The sequence below is a fragment of the Neodiprion pinetum genome, chromosome 2 (assembly GCF_021155775.2).
Source record: "Neodiprion pinetum isolate iyNeoPine1 chromosome 2, iyNeoPine1.2, whole genome shotgun sequence".
NCBI classification, from domain to species: Eukaryota; Metazoa; Arthropoda; class Insecta; order Hymenoptera; family Diprionidae; genus Neodiprion; species Neodiprion pinetum.
In genome coordinates, this window is record NC_060233.1 from 23621757 (window position 1) to 23639654 (window position 17898).

Below are 17898 nucleotides of genomic sequence, written 5' to 3' on the forward strand. Positions count from 1 at the left end.
AATTCTGAAAGTCTCTGAAAACCTTTGCATGACTGAATTATCAATCTCAGTATATGCATTTTACGTCGTTTCACAAAATTTTTATGAATTTCTACGAAAATCTCGCGAAGACTACAGAAATATGCACAGATTTCCAGAGGTATTCATACGTTTGAAAGAACAATAGACATAGAGTCGAACACTTGCAGAGATCTATAGAAGAATTATGCAGCGTGCAAAAAATTTACGAACAAAATGAGGAATCGATAAAAGAAACTCAGCGAAATGTTGTGATCTTCAGAAATTTTCAGTACAACATTTTAATGCATCGGCACATGTTTCGAAGTAATAAAATTTGCAAAAAAATTTTATTTTTCCAGACAAATATGTTCATCAGGGTATACGTACGATACTCGAATAAGGAAATTCCAGGAGATAAATATTTCATCAATTCGGATTTATATACGCTTAGACGAATACAATTCTTATACAGTCTGAGTTTGCATGGCATCGAAAATTACGCGTATGTCGTCCAAATCGTTGTTAGCCCAAGTACCCAAATACGCCTACTACGGACCAGATAGTATTTAAATTATTGCTGGCGAAGGAGTCGATGTAAATGGCTATAGATGAATGAATGAATGAATGAATTAATTAAATGACAGCTACCAAGCCGATCCCATGTGTATGCTAGTCCCATGTTTATTTTACGTCTCATGACCTTTTATGCTTAACAAATATCAACGCGCATGCCAGTCAAGTATGCAGTTCATTGGGTTGCTATAATTTGTAACCTAACTCTTATTTTTTCTATATTATGGAAAACATTAACATATGAATACATATGTGCTACTATTTGTAACTACGTTCTTAGGAACAACTTTCTTGGTCATAATTTTTTGAGTTGTTCTGAATTTCATTTTTCAACGTTCTGGACAATGTACACTCAAGGGATATTTACCATTGCGAGTTGTCGTTGCGCCAATTGGCAAACAGAGTTTGCGCTTGTTCGATGCAGTCTGTGTGGCCGTAATTGCAAGCCGAGGTTGCGATCAGCTGTCTGTTTAGTTCATTCAGTTGGCCTTCCCCATCAACGTCGCTCAAGCCAACATATTCGTAAACTTCGTCTATAACATTCAGAACGTACTCGTCGAAGCGCTCTTTGATACTTTGCCCTATGAAACGTCGGTTCAAAAATGCAATCCCGTTGAAAAATGCTCTCCAGGGAAGATGATTGGTTTCCTGCTTCAAGTACAGAGTCGCTTCAAGCGCTAAACTGTATTCCACGTATCCGGATCGCGCCAAATTTAGAAGGTCATCAATGATCTGTGCCCGATTTAACTCATGTATTTTTTCGAATTCGCTGCTTTGCAGGCCTGAAATTATCCGCGACCATGAATCTTTATCGTAGTTCACGCGATAATAGCCAACTTCTTGGACGTTCAGGATAAACCATTCGTCTGCGATTCCCAAGTTTATGGATGTAGAACTTTCGCCAAACCAAAGTTTGGGCGAGGTTGATTCAAAGTCTGCATCGGACTCGGTGGTGTATGTGACTGGTATCCAAAAAGTGTAGTTCGTAACCGAGGTCGAAGTTCGATTTAGTAAGAACCTTTCCTGTGAACGAAAAAACATTGAACAATATCATAGATGGAGAGAAAAACGACAGCGATAGCTAAGGGTATGTATAAATATATGTAGCTGTTTTGATCAGTGCAAAAGCTTTGAGATGAATGTCCATGATTTTTAGTTCACAAAGGATTACAATGACGCCTTTATAACTGTGGTGGTAAAAAAACAATAAGTCAAATTACACCCTGTACCTGCGTGAGAGTAACAACACCAGACGAAAGACTCGCATTGACAACTGGGTATCCAGACTGTGTCACCCAGCTGTCCATTAAAGTCTTGACCGTCTGGCCCACCGTGTCAAGTGTACCGTTTTGGTCCACTTGGGTCTGAATGGCAGCCCAAAGTTTGTCAGGATTCGACGTGTTGTACTGATTTTCTTCAAGGTAATTGTGCAGGGCGCTAGCAAAGAGTGTCGCACCAAAACTGTGCTGCATCATCCGGATGACGCTAGCAGCTGTACAAACAAACATAATTAGAAAATCGAGCGAACTTACTCAAATGAAAGTCAAATGAAATTGTATGAGCTGCCTCGTTCAAACAGATCAAATTAGAAGTGCCGCTGGTCACTGCTTATCCCGTAAGAGGATTGTAAGTTCCAAAGTTTTTGTGAACCGTCACTAAGTGCCTGCTCTCGGTTTGCTGTTAAATATTGAAGCTACTACATTGCAATATAGTGAATTTGGGACGATCGATTTTATCTTTTTGGATAGGTTCTTAATCTATTCGGACGAAACAGCTCGTAAAATTTCCATCGAGCTTCACTAAGGGGACATTAATTGATTACTTTTTTGAACTTGTAAGACCCCCTACCCACACGTAGAAGATCGACAGATTTTTTTTTTTTTTGAATTTGCAGATCGTCTGATTATACTTCTCTGCTTTGTCCTCCAGATCACACTGATAGATTTTTAAAGTGAGCCACGATTTGTTCATTTATGTCTTTCAATATTGTACTTACTTGAAACTTTACTGTTCACTCAGTCTGTGCATTTATATATGCTTGGATATTTTATTTTCCTTTGTGTGTCATACCTTAGATATATGCAATAGATAACTAGTTGTAACATAGCGTTTTACTCTTGGATCATTTCCTGTAGCGCCATAGATGCGAAGTTTTGCCTGCGGGTTATTGGTCTGTCTCAAAATTGAGCAGACACTTGAGTTTTTCGACCCACCCGCTGCTTTTCTGTAGGTCTCCACGTTGGCTCCCTCTGGGCTGCGCCTGATGCAGAAACATGGCGAGTGCAATATGCAGTGAAGATTATGGTATCTACTCCACTTTATTCTGGTATTTGCGTGATTCACTGGTTGATCGATTGTAATATCGTGGCATGATGTGATTTTTCAAAGGTAATTAAGAGGTTCGTTTCCCCGGTTGGTCTCATTGTCAGTCCAACTGTTTTACACATGTGTGCTTGCAAGGACGTTCCTGCGCATATTGTTTTTTGTCCCGGGAAGAAACGGATATTTAACGGTGTTTGGAATAGATTTCCCCCGGATGTTTTAATTTGCTGTGGGATTTTGATCCAGATCTAACGTTTAGAAGTCATTATGTTTGGTAATGTAATTTTGGATAGCGTTTGAACACTCTGCACCGTTACTAAGGCTAGAAGTGTCATCAGCTTTTTTTACTAATAATTCCAAATCTGGATCATAGAAACCAGGGTTGTGTTGGCCAGTTTCTGCCAACGACAATTCCTTCGGCTTCGTCGACTACAATTTTTCTTAGGACTCTTAGGATGAGTAAAAATGGAGGGAAAGCGTAAACTTTAGATTCTTCCAGCTAACGGTAAAGGTATCTACTGCTGTTGGGTCCAGATCTCTTTACGAAAACTGTTTACGTGTTGAAAACTAAGTGTGTTGGTTCTCATTCATTTCAGGTGGCAAAATGCGGGGCTCTGCATCTGCTTCTTTATTTCTGTTCGTATTAATGTATGAAGTAAATACCCATATTTTCTGAAGTTCGCACCATTGTCATATCTGTTTACAAAAATCTTGAAGCCTTGTGTGTTTAGTGTCTTCCATTTGATTTGTATACGAGATGGCCGTACTGTTGTTGATTCTCAGCATAATTTCCTAAGTGTTTCGATTTTTTCCAAAGATTTTAAGCTCGTTGAAAACTGTTTTTATCCCCACCATCCGTGTGTTCTTTTCTTTTGGCAGTACGCCCTCTTTCCCGCGAGGGATGCATTTGTGAATATCTCCAGCATGTACGCATTTTCTCCCATAGGTTTTCGTTTAATGTCTTCAAGTTTTAGCTTCACCAATTCAAGTCTGTTCTTATACTTTCTGATATCTCTATTTTTTGGCGAAAATCTCAATAGCCTTCAGAATTCGTGATACTCTTTGAGAATATGAATCTTTAGAGTCAATTGTTGTCGTATAGCAAAACCTAGTGAAGACTTTTAAGGCTATTTTCGTATCTTCATTGTTAAAGTGTCGCGCCTGTAAAAATTCATTGAGCTTCTTCAGGTTGAGAGTGAACCTGTTCTTTCCATTGGGCTTTTTACGGATGTAATAAACCAGAATAAATTGTCACTAACATGCCGAACATCGGAAGGTGTTTCCTTATCCCTTAGCTTCTATATAACTTGGCCGTAAGCTTCATGATTTTCGACTCAGAGATTTGGTTTCCTAGGTGGTATTTTCTCACGTACTGTTTCAATGAATGGTACACGATATCCGTTTTCGATTTAAAGAGTTGAGGCTCAGTCGTAATCTCTTTCCAAGCGTCCAAGAAAAATTGTACTTTGCCAGCCAGCTTTTTTTACTTCTGTTTCCTTCTATTGGTTTTCGACGACTCCTTATTTCGTAGAATGATAGTTCAGTCTTAGCCCGCTTGGTCGTGAGCCTTGAGGGTGTCGCTTGAGAAGGCCACTGCAGTTTAAATCGATTCTCAGTTTGAAGGAGAGTCTTGAGGTAGCCTTCTTGCCTGCTAAACCTCCTCCTTTTTCGTCGGTTGACGTTTGTTTGGCGCCATCTTCACTGATCTTTTCCAGGTCTTTAACAGCTCCAAGTCGATCTGAGAACCTTTGGCCGTAGATCAGGGTATCGACTTCTGTATCTCCTGCGATATTCATGATTAGCTGATTCAGACCTGGGGTTATGAAAGACCTCCTTGTCGTAGAGACGTGGAGATATAAATCAGAGAGTAACCTGACCCCATGACTTATATACTCAAAACTCAGACTTCCTGTTGGTGATATGTTTTCTTTGGTAGTCAGTCCAGTAAGGGTCTGGCTACTGGTTTCCTTGATGAGCTGCGGTCACGTAACAGACGAATGTCCTCTCGAACCTCCTTCCACAGCCACTTTGTTTCTCGGTTTAAAATATCGTCTTTTGACCTCTTGGGTCTCTTCTTCTTGTCTCGATGGCATGTGGAGTCCGAGTTCGAATTTATAATGCCTGTATGCTCACCTTTGTTTTAAATCGTGCGTATACGTTCGTAGATTGATTACTTCGTATTGAAAATGCATGTGACATGGAACGCACAGGGAACCCTTGCAACAATTTTCTACGCCAAACGACAAAAATTTTTGACGATTTTTTACGTCATTTGGAACACTTTCGTAGTTTGGTCGAAGAATTTTTCGTAGATTTTCTTTACTCCTCTGTAATGTTGTAGTCATGATTTCCGTGAAAGTTCATCATTTTTCGTAGATCATTGCATTTTTAGCTTAGTTTTTCTTTCACAAAACTCACCTAATTGAGATAAGATGAGTTCAAAAATATACGACAGATCCTCTGAATCCGTCTAGATCGTACTTAGAAGATGAGAAGATCAGTCTTCGGATATAGACCAAAATTTTGTTCGGTACTTGACTTGTCTGCCATAAATTTTCCTTGTGAGAGAGATGCAGCAACTAGCAGATGGTTTGGGTACGAAAATGTAATTTGTTTTTATACGAAATTGGAGATTTTTATCAGTTTTCGTAGTAATTCGTAATTTTTCGTATAAAGTTGTACTTTTCTACAAAATTCTACGTGGTTCTGCGAATAAAAAAAATCGTGATATTTGTGTCTAAAATTGAAATTATCTTTCATAAAAAGTCGTAGATATTCGTAATTTTTCGTAGAAACTTGTATTTTTCTACCCAAAATATTACGATTTTCTACGATTATCTAAAATATTTTACGGCTTGTTAAGATTTGCTACTATTTTTTATGATTTTCTGTGATCGGCAATTTTTCGTAGTTTGATGTAGAAATCATTTTTGCCAGGGAAGCGTAATGGCAAATCGAAAATATGCAGCGCTACTCAGTAGCGGCACGCGTAAGCTTTCGATGTCCAAATCTGGTGACGAAACACGCAGTGACTAGCGGTACTACCAGTTTAACAGATTCGGACGAGGCGGAAAAATATACGCAACGCGTGATGAATTATTATCTCTAACTCAGCCGCCATAAGTCTACACTATGTATTTGATAATTGTTAGGAAAAGTAGATGTGTAATTGCTGGCGTTTGAATAATTTGGCTGCAACCTTACATTTTGCGTAAGCGATTGTATCAAAGCCATTGCTGATTTCGCTTGGGGTTGAAACATCGTTATTCATTGCACGGATAGAGGCTGTTGCATCAGTTTCCATGGCACTGTGAAGTCCATAGACGACAAATTGCTGTAGCAGTTTCCCCTCGGGCTCCACCTGCGCAAACATAAGTTAATGGATCAGTTCGTTCAATCATTTAGTTGGATCTCAGTTGGCGGTAATAAGGAGAGTTTGCATTTAAAATCGTATCATTTTGAAAATAAAATAAACTGATTTGAATCTGGACACATTGATCTAACTTAACGTGAAATGTGTATTGAAATTCATTCTAAAAATTGAGTGTTCCAAGAGTCATTTAAAAACAATAACATCAAAACAAGGTAAGTCGACTTTTCTTATTATTGTGTACTGTCATTTGATTATTACTCTCTGACTCTTCATCTGCAATGTGAATTTACTATTGAGTTTGAAACTTACCGCTTCGCCAACAAAAAATTGATAGTACTGAGCGAACCCTTCATTAAGCCAAGTGTAATCCCACCATTCACAAGTGACCAAATTTCCAAACCACATGTGCACAAGTTCGTGTGCTACGATGGTGTTGATGTATTTCTTATACGTCGCCGAAGTGACATTATCGTTCGACAGCAGACCATATTCTCTGGAGAAAAAACATCTCGTAATTAAGTAGAGCGTGATAAGATAACGGAGCTGAAAACTGTAGATTCCCATACTGACCTGTATGTAACAAGTCCCCAGTTTTCCATAGCGCCAGCAGAAAAGTCCGGGATGGCTGCCATGTCCATTTTGGCCAATGGATACGCTACACCGGTATATTCAGCGAGGACGTCTAATATCTCCTGTCCTATCGACAGCGCGTATTCACCATGCTCTATGGCGTTTGGTCGTGCCCAAACTCTGAAATCCTCGTTCTCATTTTCTATTGACTCGAAGTCGGATACGATGAAGGCAATCAGGTAAGACGACATCGTCACGGTTTGTTCAAACGAATCCCAAGTACGATTAGCGGTCCTAGAAAACAATGGAAATAAACGTATTAATTTAGAAATGGGAATTACTTATAATTATGTTACATAAGAATAAACATGGAAGAATTTTTCGATGGGAAAAGTCAACGGACAACCACGGGAATTGAACTCGGGACCGGCAGAAGCCTATACGTGGACTGATTCCTACTAGATCACCAGGCGTCACCACCATTGTCACGTTAGCCTCTCATCTCCACTCTGTTCATCTCTGTTATTATTTTTCTCATGATAGTATTGAGTTGATATTATTGAGTTGATCAACTGTACCTTCCAAGCATAGCTATTTATGTGGCATGCCCGTAAACCGTCTGTTTTTTTTGGTAAGGATAAAGATTTCAGGACGAGCTGAACGCGAGCCGGAAGCGAGTACTGAAATTATCCGAGCCAAAAAACGGTTTACGGGCATGCCACATACAATATTTTTTACGGTATGGGCATTGAAAAGCAAAACGAAGAGTGAAGTTATAGTGCGATCTATTCGACGAAGCTACTTTATTCGGCAGTTTGGGATGCGCACTTCGAACTGCGCATCAAAACTGCGGAATAAAGCCTTTATTCCGCAACTTTGTTCGCTGCCGTAAAAAGCGTCACTTTAGGGAACGAGAACTGCCACAAAAAGTGGGCTTTTTAATGCCCATGCCGTAAAACATATTTATGCGTACGACTTTGCCTAACGAGTATGAGTCCGTTTATTAAGCATCAGAAATCGTTACTAACAAATGTTTGTAAGTTTAGTAAAAGATTACATGCACAGTGAAACTAATATCGCATACTTTGCATACTTACGTCGATGTTACAGATTGGCTCCAAGGCATGTTGCTAATCGAATGATAACCTTCGGGGGTTTCGATATTCACGGTGAATTTGGCTTTGAATGATGGTTCATCAAAGCACGGGAAGGCACGCCGTGCATGAGTAGGCTGGAACTGGGTTGTCGCTATCCATCTGATCATTATAAATTTAACAATTAATCATGGAGACTGTTTAATAACGTGATTTGAAATGAGATCGATGGTGAAACACCTAATTACAAATTTTGTGTTACTGTACTCACTTGGATATTTTTTACACGCCAAAAATAATGAAAATGAATGAATAAATAGCTCTGCAATTGGATTTTCAGATTTCAGTTATTGTTTACGTAATATGTTGAAAATAAGTTGATGACTTGATGACTTGATTTGATAGAAAGATAAAATAAATTTCAATATCGACTTACCGTGTGCTTCCATCTTCAGCCGTGTATGAACTGCGGTAGAATCCTTTCATTTCGTTGTTCAGGATTCCAGTGTATGCAATGTATACAGTGATAGAGGTTCCTGCCGAGAAAGTGGTGCCAAAAGAAAGAGTAAGCTTGTGGGTAACTGAGTCATAGTTAGTGCTGGAAATTGTCAAAATGTTTATCGCATTTTCATATACGAATATTTCCTGAATTGTCAGTTCGAAAGCATGCAAAACGATCTCGGAAGTCTCATTAACAACGTTCATGACAATCTGAACCTCTCCGGAGAATGTAAAGTTGTTGATCTCGATGTATGGTGTCAGATATATGTCGTACGTCTCGGGTAGGATGTTAGTTGGAAGACGGTAGTTTACGGATGTACTCTCTTCGGCGTACGTTTTAGATAGCCATTCGATTATCCCCGGTGAATTGTCTTCGAACCATTTTAGTTCGAAGTTCGCCAAATTTAGATATGAATAAAGAGATGAAGATATGGAAGAAAGATTGCCACTATTATTCGTAATGAACAGTTCAAATTTGTCGACGAGTTCTTGTGTGGATAATCGGGTACTAACTCCCGAGAGTATTGATGCAATGCTGCTGTAATCTGCATAGCTGCAATAACAGTTAACAAACGTAAATCATTTATACACGTAGAGCATTTAGCTTCCTATTGCAGTAGCAAGTAAAACATGAGAAATTACTTACTATTCGTACATTTCTGCGTAATGGTCTTCGACAAAGTCGAGAACATATTCAGCTCCGATCAGACCAGCGCCGTAAACCGACGAAAATACAGTTGAGCTGTCCTGCGAGCGGATTCCACTTTCGGCGAAATCAGTAATTGCATATGTCAGGTAACTTTAGAACAAACAAAATCAAACTTAAATTTTTATACTTCGCATTTTAAGATAATAGTGTGCTAAATGAGCGTAGAGATATTGACATGCAAGTGAAATGAATTTATACGTAACAAACAGTGCCAAATAAAATCGTGGCAACATCTACAAAAAGTTAAACTCTCACTCGTGAAGAATAGTTGTATTTTCCGAACATCCAAGAGCATCTAAAATGACAAGGTTTTCCGTGGCGACGTTAGACTCCTGATACTGTTCCCACAAAAATTCCCAGTCTTCCGATGTTCCATGTTTGATCGCAGTACAGTAAACAGCGGTTCTTTGATTTACAGGAATGCTACAATAGGGTGACGTGGTAGTTATAGCACATATATATTTTGGTGACATGCTAGGGTGAAGAACAAGTATTACGTTGCAGAGGAATTGGCTCTCCAAGCTGCAAATAATTCCTGGGATGTGCTTATGCAGTCCGCGTATCCAAAGTTACAAGCCCAACTAAGAACATATCGCCTCAGAAGAGTATCGAAGTAATCTTCTCCGTCAATGTCACTGAATCCAAGATTTTCGTATTCTGTATCCAGAATTGCGAGGATGTGTTGCTAAAAAATGTCATCTATGTGATTCTGTTTCCTAAATAATCTAAGCTTGTACTGCATGCAAGCGAAACTTCGAATATACCTTGTATAAATCATAAGAATCTGTGCCCGCGAATCTTCGATTCAGGTAAGTTAATCCATTGAATGCAGCTCTCCATGGTAAATAATTGGTCTCACGCTTTAAATATTGCGTTGCCTCAAGTAAAATTTCGTACTCGACGTATCCCATTCTAGCAAGATTGCAGAGGTCATCAATTACTGAGGCACGGTTAAGCTCGTGTATTATCGTAGTGTCTTCAGTTTTCAACGCATTTATTATACGCAGCCATGATTGAGTGTCGTAGTTAACGCGATAGTAGCCTGAAGGTAATTAATACATTATAAATGACTGGGTCCAAAGTATGGGCCTGTCTTAAACAATACAGCATTATACTGTGTTATTATTTGATCGCTTGAGGTGAATTATGTGAGCATAAATGCACAGAAAGGTGTGCAAGACTAGCCATCTTCAGTAGGAGTCATAAGATTTAGCAATGTCTTTACTAAAGAGTATACCAGTATTATAATTCATCATCCTTCAAGCATTTACTTACTAATGCTACTACTTAATGAAAATGCCCTTTGAAAAACGTTTATAACCAAACTCCATCCGAAACTATCTCCAATGTAACCAGGTAGCAGACTTATCAAAATGTCGACTACCATTTGACTAATTATAGTCGACATAATGTGAACGGATAAAAACTGACTGAGAGTTGACTGAGAGTTGGCATAAAGTCGGCAAGACGGTAATTGTTCGTCTAAAGTGTGAGAATGACTGTGAATAAGTCAAATGTCAAAGCTGAGCCAATCGTACATTGACAAATGTCTTCAAAAATGTCCCTTTTCATACAACGTCAAAACAAAAATTGAATATCATATAGACGGCGCCATAGTAAATGTAATAGAAAGGAAAAATCTAATAATTATCTAAATTTCAAAGGTTCGCTTGATTATTTTTTGATGACCACGAGTCATTTTACAGTTTACTTGTATACTATTGACTATCATTTGACAATCCAATGGACATTCGTGAACCTACGGATGACATGAAGTTAACTATAGGCTTCAATTTCCGTAAAAAATAAGTCAAATGTGAGTCCACCATGTGCTACTTGGGTGATCGTCTCCCTTCTGCAAGATACCTATGCTGTAGGTTAAGAACTTCACTAGAGATGTAATTAGTAATATATGTACATGACATACCTGACTCTTGAAGATTGAAAATAATCCACTCATCGGTTCCATTATTTACTGTAATGTTTGATTTTTGCGTACTCAGCCAGTAGGTTGGGGTTGTATTGGTGAATTGAGGATCACTTTGAGTCGTCCAAGTTACAGGTATCCACCAAGTTTGTTCAGTGCTAGCGTTAATAGTGTTTCTTAAGAGGAATTTTTCCTGGGAAAGCGTAGCAGTACCGGCTGCGATTGTAACGTTAAGAACCGGATAACCAGCTTGGTTAACCCACGTGTCCATGATGGTCTTTACACTAGCGTCAAGTTCGAAATTCGTAGCGTTTACTTGAGCCTGGAAGGCTTCCCAAAGGTGTTCGGGTGCAGCGTAGTCGTATTGCCTAATTGAATCGATTTCATGATTAGCAAAGTATACATTGTCGAGGTTCGCCTTTTTATTAAAAGTGTGCATTATGTGAACTGATATCAATGAAAACTGGGAACGCTGAGCGAAATTTACCGGGCTTCCAGATAATCGTGCAGAGCATTGTGGAACAGCACACCGCCAAAACTCTTCTCCATCATACGAATGACACTGGCTGCTTTCGCGTAAGAGATAGAATCGAAGATGTTGCGAATTTGGGTGGGACTGTATACGTCATAGCTCATAGCATGAGTCGATGTTAAACTGTCAGCGGCAAACACGACTTGATGTTGTTCCACAACAAACTGAGACTGTAAGCCCCACGTTGTTTCAACCTGGGATTGACAGATTATTTTTATGAAAAAATTTCACAATTCACTACAAGTTACGTGTTATACAAAGTGATGTAGCGCTCATCCAATCGGACTTGTGTCAATCAAAACTTACACCCGATGTAGCGTGGTACTGATAGTATCTGGCGAATCCTTCGTTCAGCCATAAGTACTTCCACCATTCAGGGCTGACCAGATTACCAAACCATTGATGTGTCACTTCGTGGGCAATAACATTAGCGATAACTTGTTTGTCTGGTGTCGACGTATGCTCATCATCAACTAGCATCCGCGTTTCTCTGTAGGTGAGGAGCCCCCAGTTCTCCATAGCACCAGACCGAAAGTCTGGTAGAGCTACCATGTCAAGTTTTGGTAATTGGTACTCATGATCAATTAGGTTTTCTAAAAGAGTAACCAGCGGTGGTCCAATGGACAGTGCGTAAGCTGCTTGGTTGATGGCGTTCGGCCTTGCCCAAACGCTGAAGTTTGCAGTTTCGTTGGTAAGACTTGTGAAGTCGGAGACGATCACAGCGAGCAGATATGTCGACATGGTCACAGTTTGTTCAAAAGTATCCCAAACGCGACCGTCACTGCGTAAACATCTTGTCATAACATGTGTCTAAATACATCACATGAAATCTGATTTTTTCTCGACCATTTTAAATTTGATATTTTTCACCTCAGATCTGAACATGATACCAGCAAAATTCTACGGTAGTACTAGTTTGGTTAAGATTGAGTTCATGGATTCACAAATAAAATGGGATGTTCGGGATGTTATTGAAAATTCTAAAATAATTCTTACACAGCACTCGACGAGAAGTTCAGCGGCATGTTACTGATGACATTATAGTCTTCTGGTCTGTTTACATGGACAATAAATTTGGCTTTCAGGGCTGGTTCGTCAAAGCAGGGGAACATTTTCCTGGCTCCCGTGGGTTCGAGATGAGTTGCTGCTAGCCACCTGCCATGAAATTTTTGTTGAGTCATCCTTTTGTGAAAATTACGCTGTATTTTGGAGTGCTATCTCCGTTATCAGTAAAATAAAAATCACCAGTTCATACCGTTAAATACACCTATGAATCAAGCATTTCTGGCTTTATCACTCACCTAGTTTCACCATCGTCGTTAATGTATGAACTTCTGTAAAAGCCGCGCATCACTGTATTCAATATACCCATGTACACGACGTTGATATGAACAACGGAACCAGCGGGAAGCGTAGAGTTGAGTTCGATGGTGAGGAAGTGATATGTCGAGACGTAAGTGACATTAACTATTTCAACCTCGATGCCATTGTTAGTTACGGTGATTTCGTTCCATGTGATTTCGTCAGTATGAAGAACTATTGTCTTCGTCGCCATAACTACATTTGTTACAATGTCCACGATGCCGTCAAAGGTGAAGTTTCCCTCTACAATGTATGGCGTAACGTATATCTCGTAGGTTTCCGGAATTACGTTTGTAGGAAGTCTGTAGTCCGTCGTTGCACTCGTATCTTCATACAATGCAGATAGCCAGCTAATTATGGCTGGTGAGTTATCATTATACCAGTTCAACTCGTAGTTAGCCAAAGTTAGGTATGACTCTAGAGAAGATGCTATTGAGCTGAGATTCTGCCCATGGTTTTCTATTACGAGTTCGAACTTATCGATCAGCTCCTGCGTCGATAGCCTAAGAGCGATCCCTGACAGGATAGAAGATATACTGCTGTACCCTTGGTAGCTATAAAACTTCATTGATGAGCACTCAAATATTCTTATGCATCCCCGAGTCTACGCTTACGTAATTCATGCAGAATTGCAACAATTAATACTTACTATTCATACATTAATCCATAATTTTCTGATACATAATCAAGCGCAACTTCAGCGCCGAATAAACCAGCGCCATAAACGGCAGCAAATACAGACGTACTATCTTGGCGACGGATTCCGTTGCTGGCGAAACCAGTCGTCGCATAGCTAAGGTACCTGAAATAATAAAGTGGTAAGATTGTACGCATTATATTCGTCTTTGCCCAAGCAGCATGTCCTGTTTCAGCTCACTTGTTGAGGATCGTTGTATTTTGGCTACAACCAAGTGCAGTTAGAATTACTGTTTGTTCTGCGGCAACATTAGAGTTTAAATATGCTTCATACAGATACTCCCAGTCGTCTGACGAGCCGTACTTAATCGCCGTGCAATACACTGCAGGTCTCTGATTCTTAGGAACTCTGAAAGTAGAAATGATACAAAGCCTGAATCTATTGTCATACTAGATATACAATGTGGACAGAAACACGAGAAATATAGAATTGGTAAAAATGCCTTATAATTAACTGGGTAATCATTGATCAAAAGTCTTTGAATTCGAGAGCGCCAATTGTAAATTTGGATACACAAGAGACTGCAAGATTGAAAATGGAACCAGTTGTTTATTTATTTTTGTGGAGAACATTTCTTCTGTAGATACAAATGGAACTGAAAAACTATCGTCTGTAAAACATTAACTGAATATAATTATTTGACTTACAAATTTGATGAATTGGCTTTCCACTCGGCGTAGTATTCAAGGGATTTAGATATACAGTCGTCAAGGCCGAAGTCACACGCCCAGCTATTGACTTCGCTTCGCAACAGGACTATGAATCGATCATCTCCATCTTGATCCTCGAATCCGAGTTCGTGGTAAATATTATCCACTAAAGCCAGCATGTGCGTCTGTGATTACACAGTGGGTAGGTTTAGTGATTGAAAACTTGTACGACTATGAAATTACAATTGATTACGAAAAATGTAAACCTAATTTACGATTAGCTTGTAGATAAATTTGTAAAGTCAAGAATATGATGTATGATTTGTAACTAACATTGTACAACGATTCACCATTCTGGCCAGCGAAACGTCGGTTGAGGTAAACAAGTGAGGTGAACGCGGATTTGAATGGTAAGTAATTGGTTTCTTGACTGAGATACTGCAAGCCATCCAGTGCGGTTTCGTAATCCAAGTAACCAGCTCTTGCGAGGTGAAGCAAATCATCTACAATCGCAGCCCGATTTAACTCATGGATCTCCTCGAAACTCGAGCTCTTCAAATACGCAATGATGCGCGCCCATGAATCACTATCATAATTGACGCGATAATATCCTGTTAATGAGTAAATTTTTATATTATAACTTGCTTTGGTGATTCGTCTATGTCCGATTTGAGTTACATGATAAAATTCACGATGCTTGATAAATGTACTTTGAAGCAATTTGATACGAAGTGAAAATACATTGGGTTACAAAAGTTGTTCGTCAAATCGAAGAATCATAAAGATCAAATAAACTATGGTCTAAAAGTGTCTTGTCGGACGAAAAATTATATCACGCGTGTACTTTCATTGTTTGGATTGGAACCCATTTTAACATGGTGAATGTGTGAACACTAACCAGATTCTTGAACATTGAAAATGGTCCAATTCGGAGTTCCGTCAGCTATTTGAACAGTTGCAGTTTCATTGCTGAACCAATATTTCGCCGTTGTATTCTCAAAATTGGGATCACTGCTGGTCGTCCAGGTGATTGGCACCCACCATGTGACGTTGGTCACTGAGCTATTAGTTTTTCTCAACAAAAACCGTTCCTGAGAGAGCGTAGCAATCCCGTTAGTGATGGATACATTGACTACCGGAAACCCCGCCTGCTCAGTCCAAGTGTTGAGAATATCTTCCACGGAACTGCCCAGTACTAGTCCATAGATGTCTACTTGCTCTTGCAGCGCTTCCCATAAGTCTTCTGGATCCGCCGTAGAGTATTGCCTGCGAATAGAAACAATGACAATTTAGTAATTGCTCGCTTCGGAGAAGCCGATGACTCCGTAGTTCTTCTTCCGGCGCATACCTGGCGTCCAGGTAATTGTGTAGTGCCGCGACAAAGGGTTCGGATCCGAGGAAGTTCTCTGTCATACGAACGATGCTAGCACCCTTCGCGTAGGATATAGTCCCGAAATTCGAGCTGACTTGAGATGGGGTAGACACGTCGTTGGTCATAGGAATTGCAGATTCCAAAGCATCAGTTGCAAATACGACTTGCAATTGATCAACGACAAACTGCTGATCGAATTTCCACGTCGGCTCGATCTGGAGAATAGAGTTCAGTACTCGTATGTAGTCTACTTAGTTGAGTTTTCTTTCATTCTATAACAGTTTTTCCTGTGAATACGCATCGAGGAATATTCGGTGGGCAAAATATCAATGAAAATTGACAAGAACTTACCGCGGCTGTGCCGAAGTACTGATAGTATCTGGCGAAAGCTTCGCTAAGCCAGACAACGCGCCACCAACTCGGGCTGACCAGGTTTCCAAACCACATGTGCAATAATTCGTGACTAATAACGGGTGACGTTCTCTGCTGTGCGGCTGCTGAGCTATGATCTTCATCATATAATACTCGCGTTTCTCTGTACGTGATCAGGCCCCAATTTTCCATTGCACCAGCTGAAAAATCTGGAATCGCCACCATGTCTACCTTGGATAGTTGATATTCATGGCCAAAGAGATTCTCGAAGTAAGTCAGCATCCTTGGGCCGAAATCCAAAGCATATTCCGCCTGAGAAGTAGCTTCAGGCCTAGTCCATACACTAAAGTTTGCTGTTGTATTAGTCACACCGTCGAAATTGGAAACCAGAACCGCCACCAAGTAAGTGGACATGGTGAGACTCTGATCAAATGTATCCCACATGTATCCATTCCTGCAAAAATCCTGCGGCTTGGAACGTCGTTGCAAAACAAGTATTACGGATGATGAGGTAATTTCTAATCATAAGGGAAACTGGTGTAACGTGCTCATTGCCATTTTGCACTCACAACTCATTCTTTGTTCTTCTTATCTGAAAATCTCTTTATTTCACCAGACCAAACAATATCTCGCACATCCTGTGCACACCTGACTATCGCCCCCCAATCCCAGAATCCTGATCCGGTACTCTACTTGCTTTCTTCTCTCACGCTTCCTTTTGCTCATCCAACGTCACTTCTCATCGACCTTTTAAGACCTGTATACTTCGCCTACCTTTCAACCTAGGCAACTTTGTTTGCGACCATCTGATTACTCGGCACCACGCATACGTTAACAATTAACAAATCACCAAGTGCTATTTCATTTTCGAAACCCATGTTCACTTTGAATACCTCAATCTCAATTCCTTATCCCAGATGTTCTTAAACCCGAAAGAGAAGTTGAACCTTACCGCTCAGGAATAAACGACCCTCAAGTCGTTATACTAGTGTTCCGTTGAATGAATTGTAATTTAATTTTTCGACTGATTGCTTTCCGAAATATCTGATTTACTTAAAAATTGGTTGACTGCCAACGAAGTTTGGAGGGTTTGAACATATGTTGTACTTACTATTAGGAGCGAACAGAAAAGTTCTGATCCAGAAAAGTTGGCCTCGCTCTTTTCAATTTTGAGTACCCTATAGGCAGTCGTCAGAGTCAGACGTAGCTATAATCGCTCTGTAGTTTCCTTAACTGTATACAGTTTTTTTTTCTTGGACATTTCATGAACAATAGTAATGTGTCATCTCACGTGCATATATCAGGCTGTTCTTATGTCAATATGAAGATGATGCTGCGCATTGGTGCCTGGTGTGTCAAGGTGTAGTTAGGTGACGGTATTATAGTGTTTTCCTATTATCGTGCGCAAAGTTCGATTTTGCGCATGCATTTGCGTTCGCAAAGTACCACTTTCCCACAAGTTGATAAGAGCGTGCGGGAATGCAACTGAGTGAACGGAGATGTAGCTGAGCGTGCGGGAATGTGGTGAGCGTGTGGGAATGTATAAGAGTATACGAGCGATTCCAAGGTATATACGCGCGCGCCATCTCTGCGGCACTCCTTACGCATTAACACGTGCGAGCGATACTTTGACATTCGTTGTCCGTATTAACAAAACGGCAGAATACAAAACACAGAACGCACGTTTTGAAGATGTAAACAAACCGAGTCATTAAAAAATATACCGTTTCATTTTGTAAATTGCCACGTTACGATAAATATTAATAATAATTGAAAATGAAAAATAAATCAGATTTTTATTAATTTAATAAATTTATAATAGTTCTATAATTTGTTTTTTTTTT

General features: G+C 39.8%; 1 protein-coding gene across 2 annotated transcripts in view; it reads right to left on the reverse strand.

Annotated features, from left to right (window-relative positions):
- LOC124211096 (uncharacterized) overlaps positions 1–17898 on the reverse strand; it is a 37717-nt gene that overhangs the window by 2677 nt on the left and 17142 nt on the right. For both annotated transcript variants that reach the window (XM_046609814.1, XM_046609813.2), the window contains 23 exons: positions 16034–16508; positions 15659–15897; positions 15209–15576; positions 14644–14921; positions 14308–14495; positions 13841–14008; positions 13613–13765; positions 12903–13517; positions 12598–12756; positions 11908–12382; positions 11557–11795; positions 11070–11437; positions 9907–10184; positions 9640–9827; positions 9398–9565; positions 9080–9232; positions 8369–8986; positions 7936–8094; positions 6839–7132; positions 6578–6761; positions 6100–6256; positions 1803–2065; positions 941–1596 (listed from right to left, as the gene is read on the reverse strand). In XM_046609814.1, the coding sequence (XP_046465770.1) occupies positions 941–1596; positions 1803–2065; positions 6100–6256; positions 6578–6761; positions 6839–7132; positions 7936–8094; positions 8369–8986; positions 9080–9232; positions 9398–9565; positions 9640–9827; positions 9907–10184; positions 11070–11437; positions 11557–11795; positions 11908–12382; positions 12598–12756; positions 12903–13517; positions 13613–13765; positions 13841–14008; positions 14308–14495; positions 14644–14921; positions 15209–15576; positions 15659–15897; positions 16034–16508 (6843 nt within the window). The remainder of the gene's footprint in view (positions 1–940; positions 1597–1802; positions 2066–6099; positions 6257–6577; positions 6762–6838; positions 7133–7935; positions 8095–8368; positions 8987–9079; positions 9233–9397; positions 9566–9639; positions 9828–9906; positions 10185–11069; positions 11438–11556; positions 11796–11907; positions 12383–12597; positions 12757–12902; positions 13518–13612; positions 13766–13840; positions 14009–14307; positions 14496–14643; positions 14922–15208; positions 15577–15658; positions 15898–16033; positions 16509–17898) is intronic.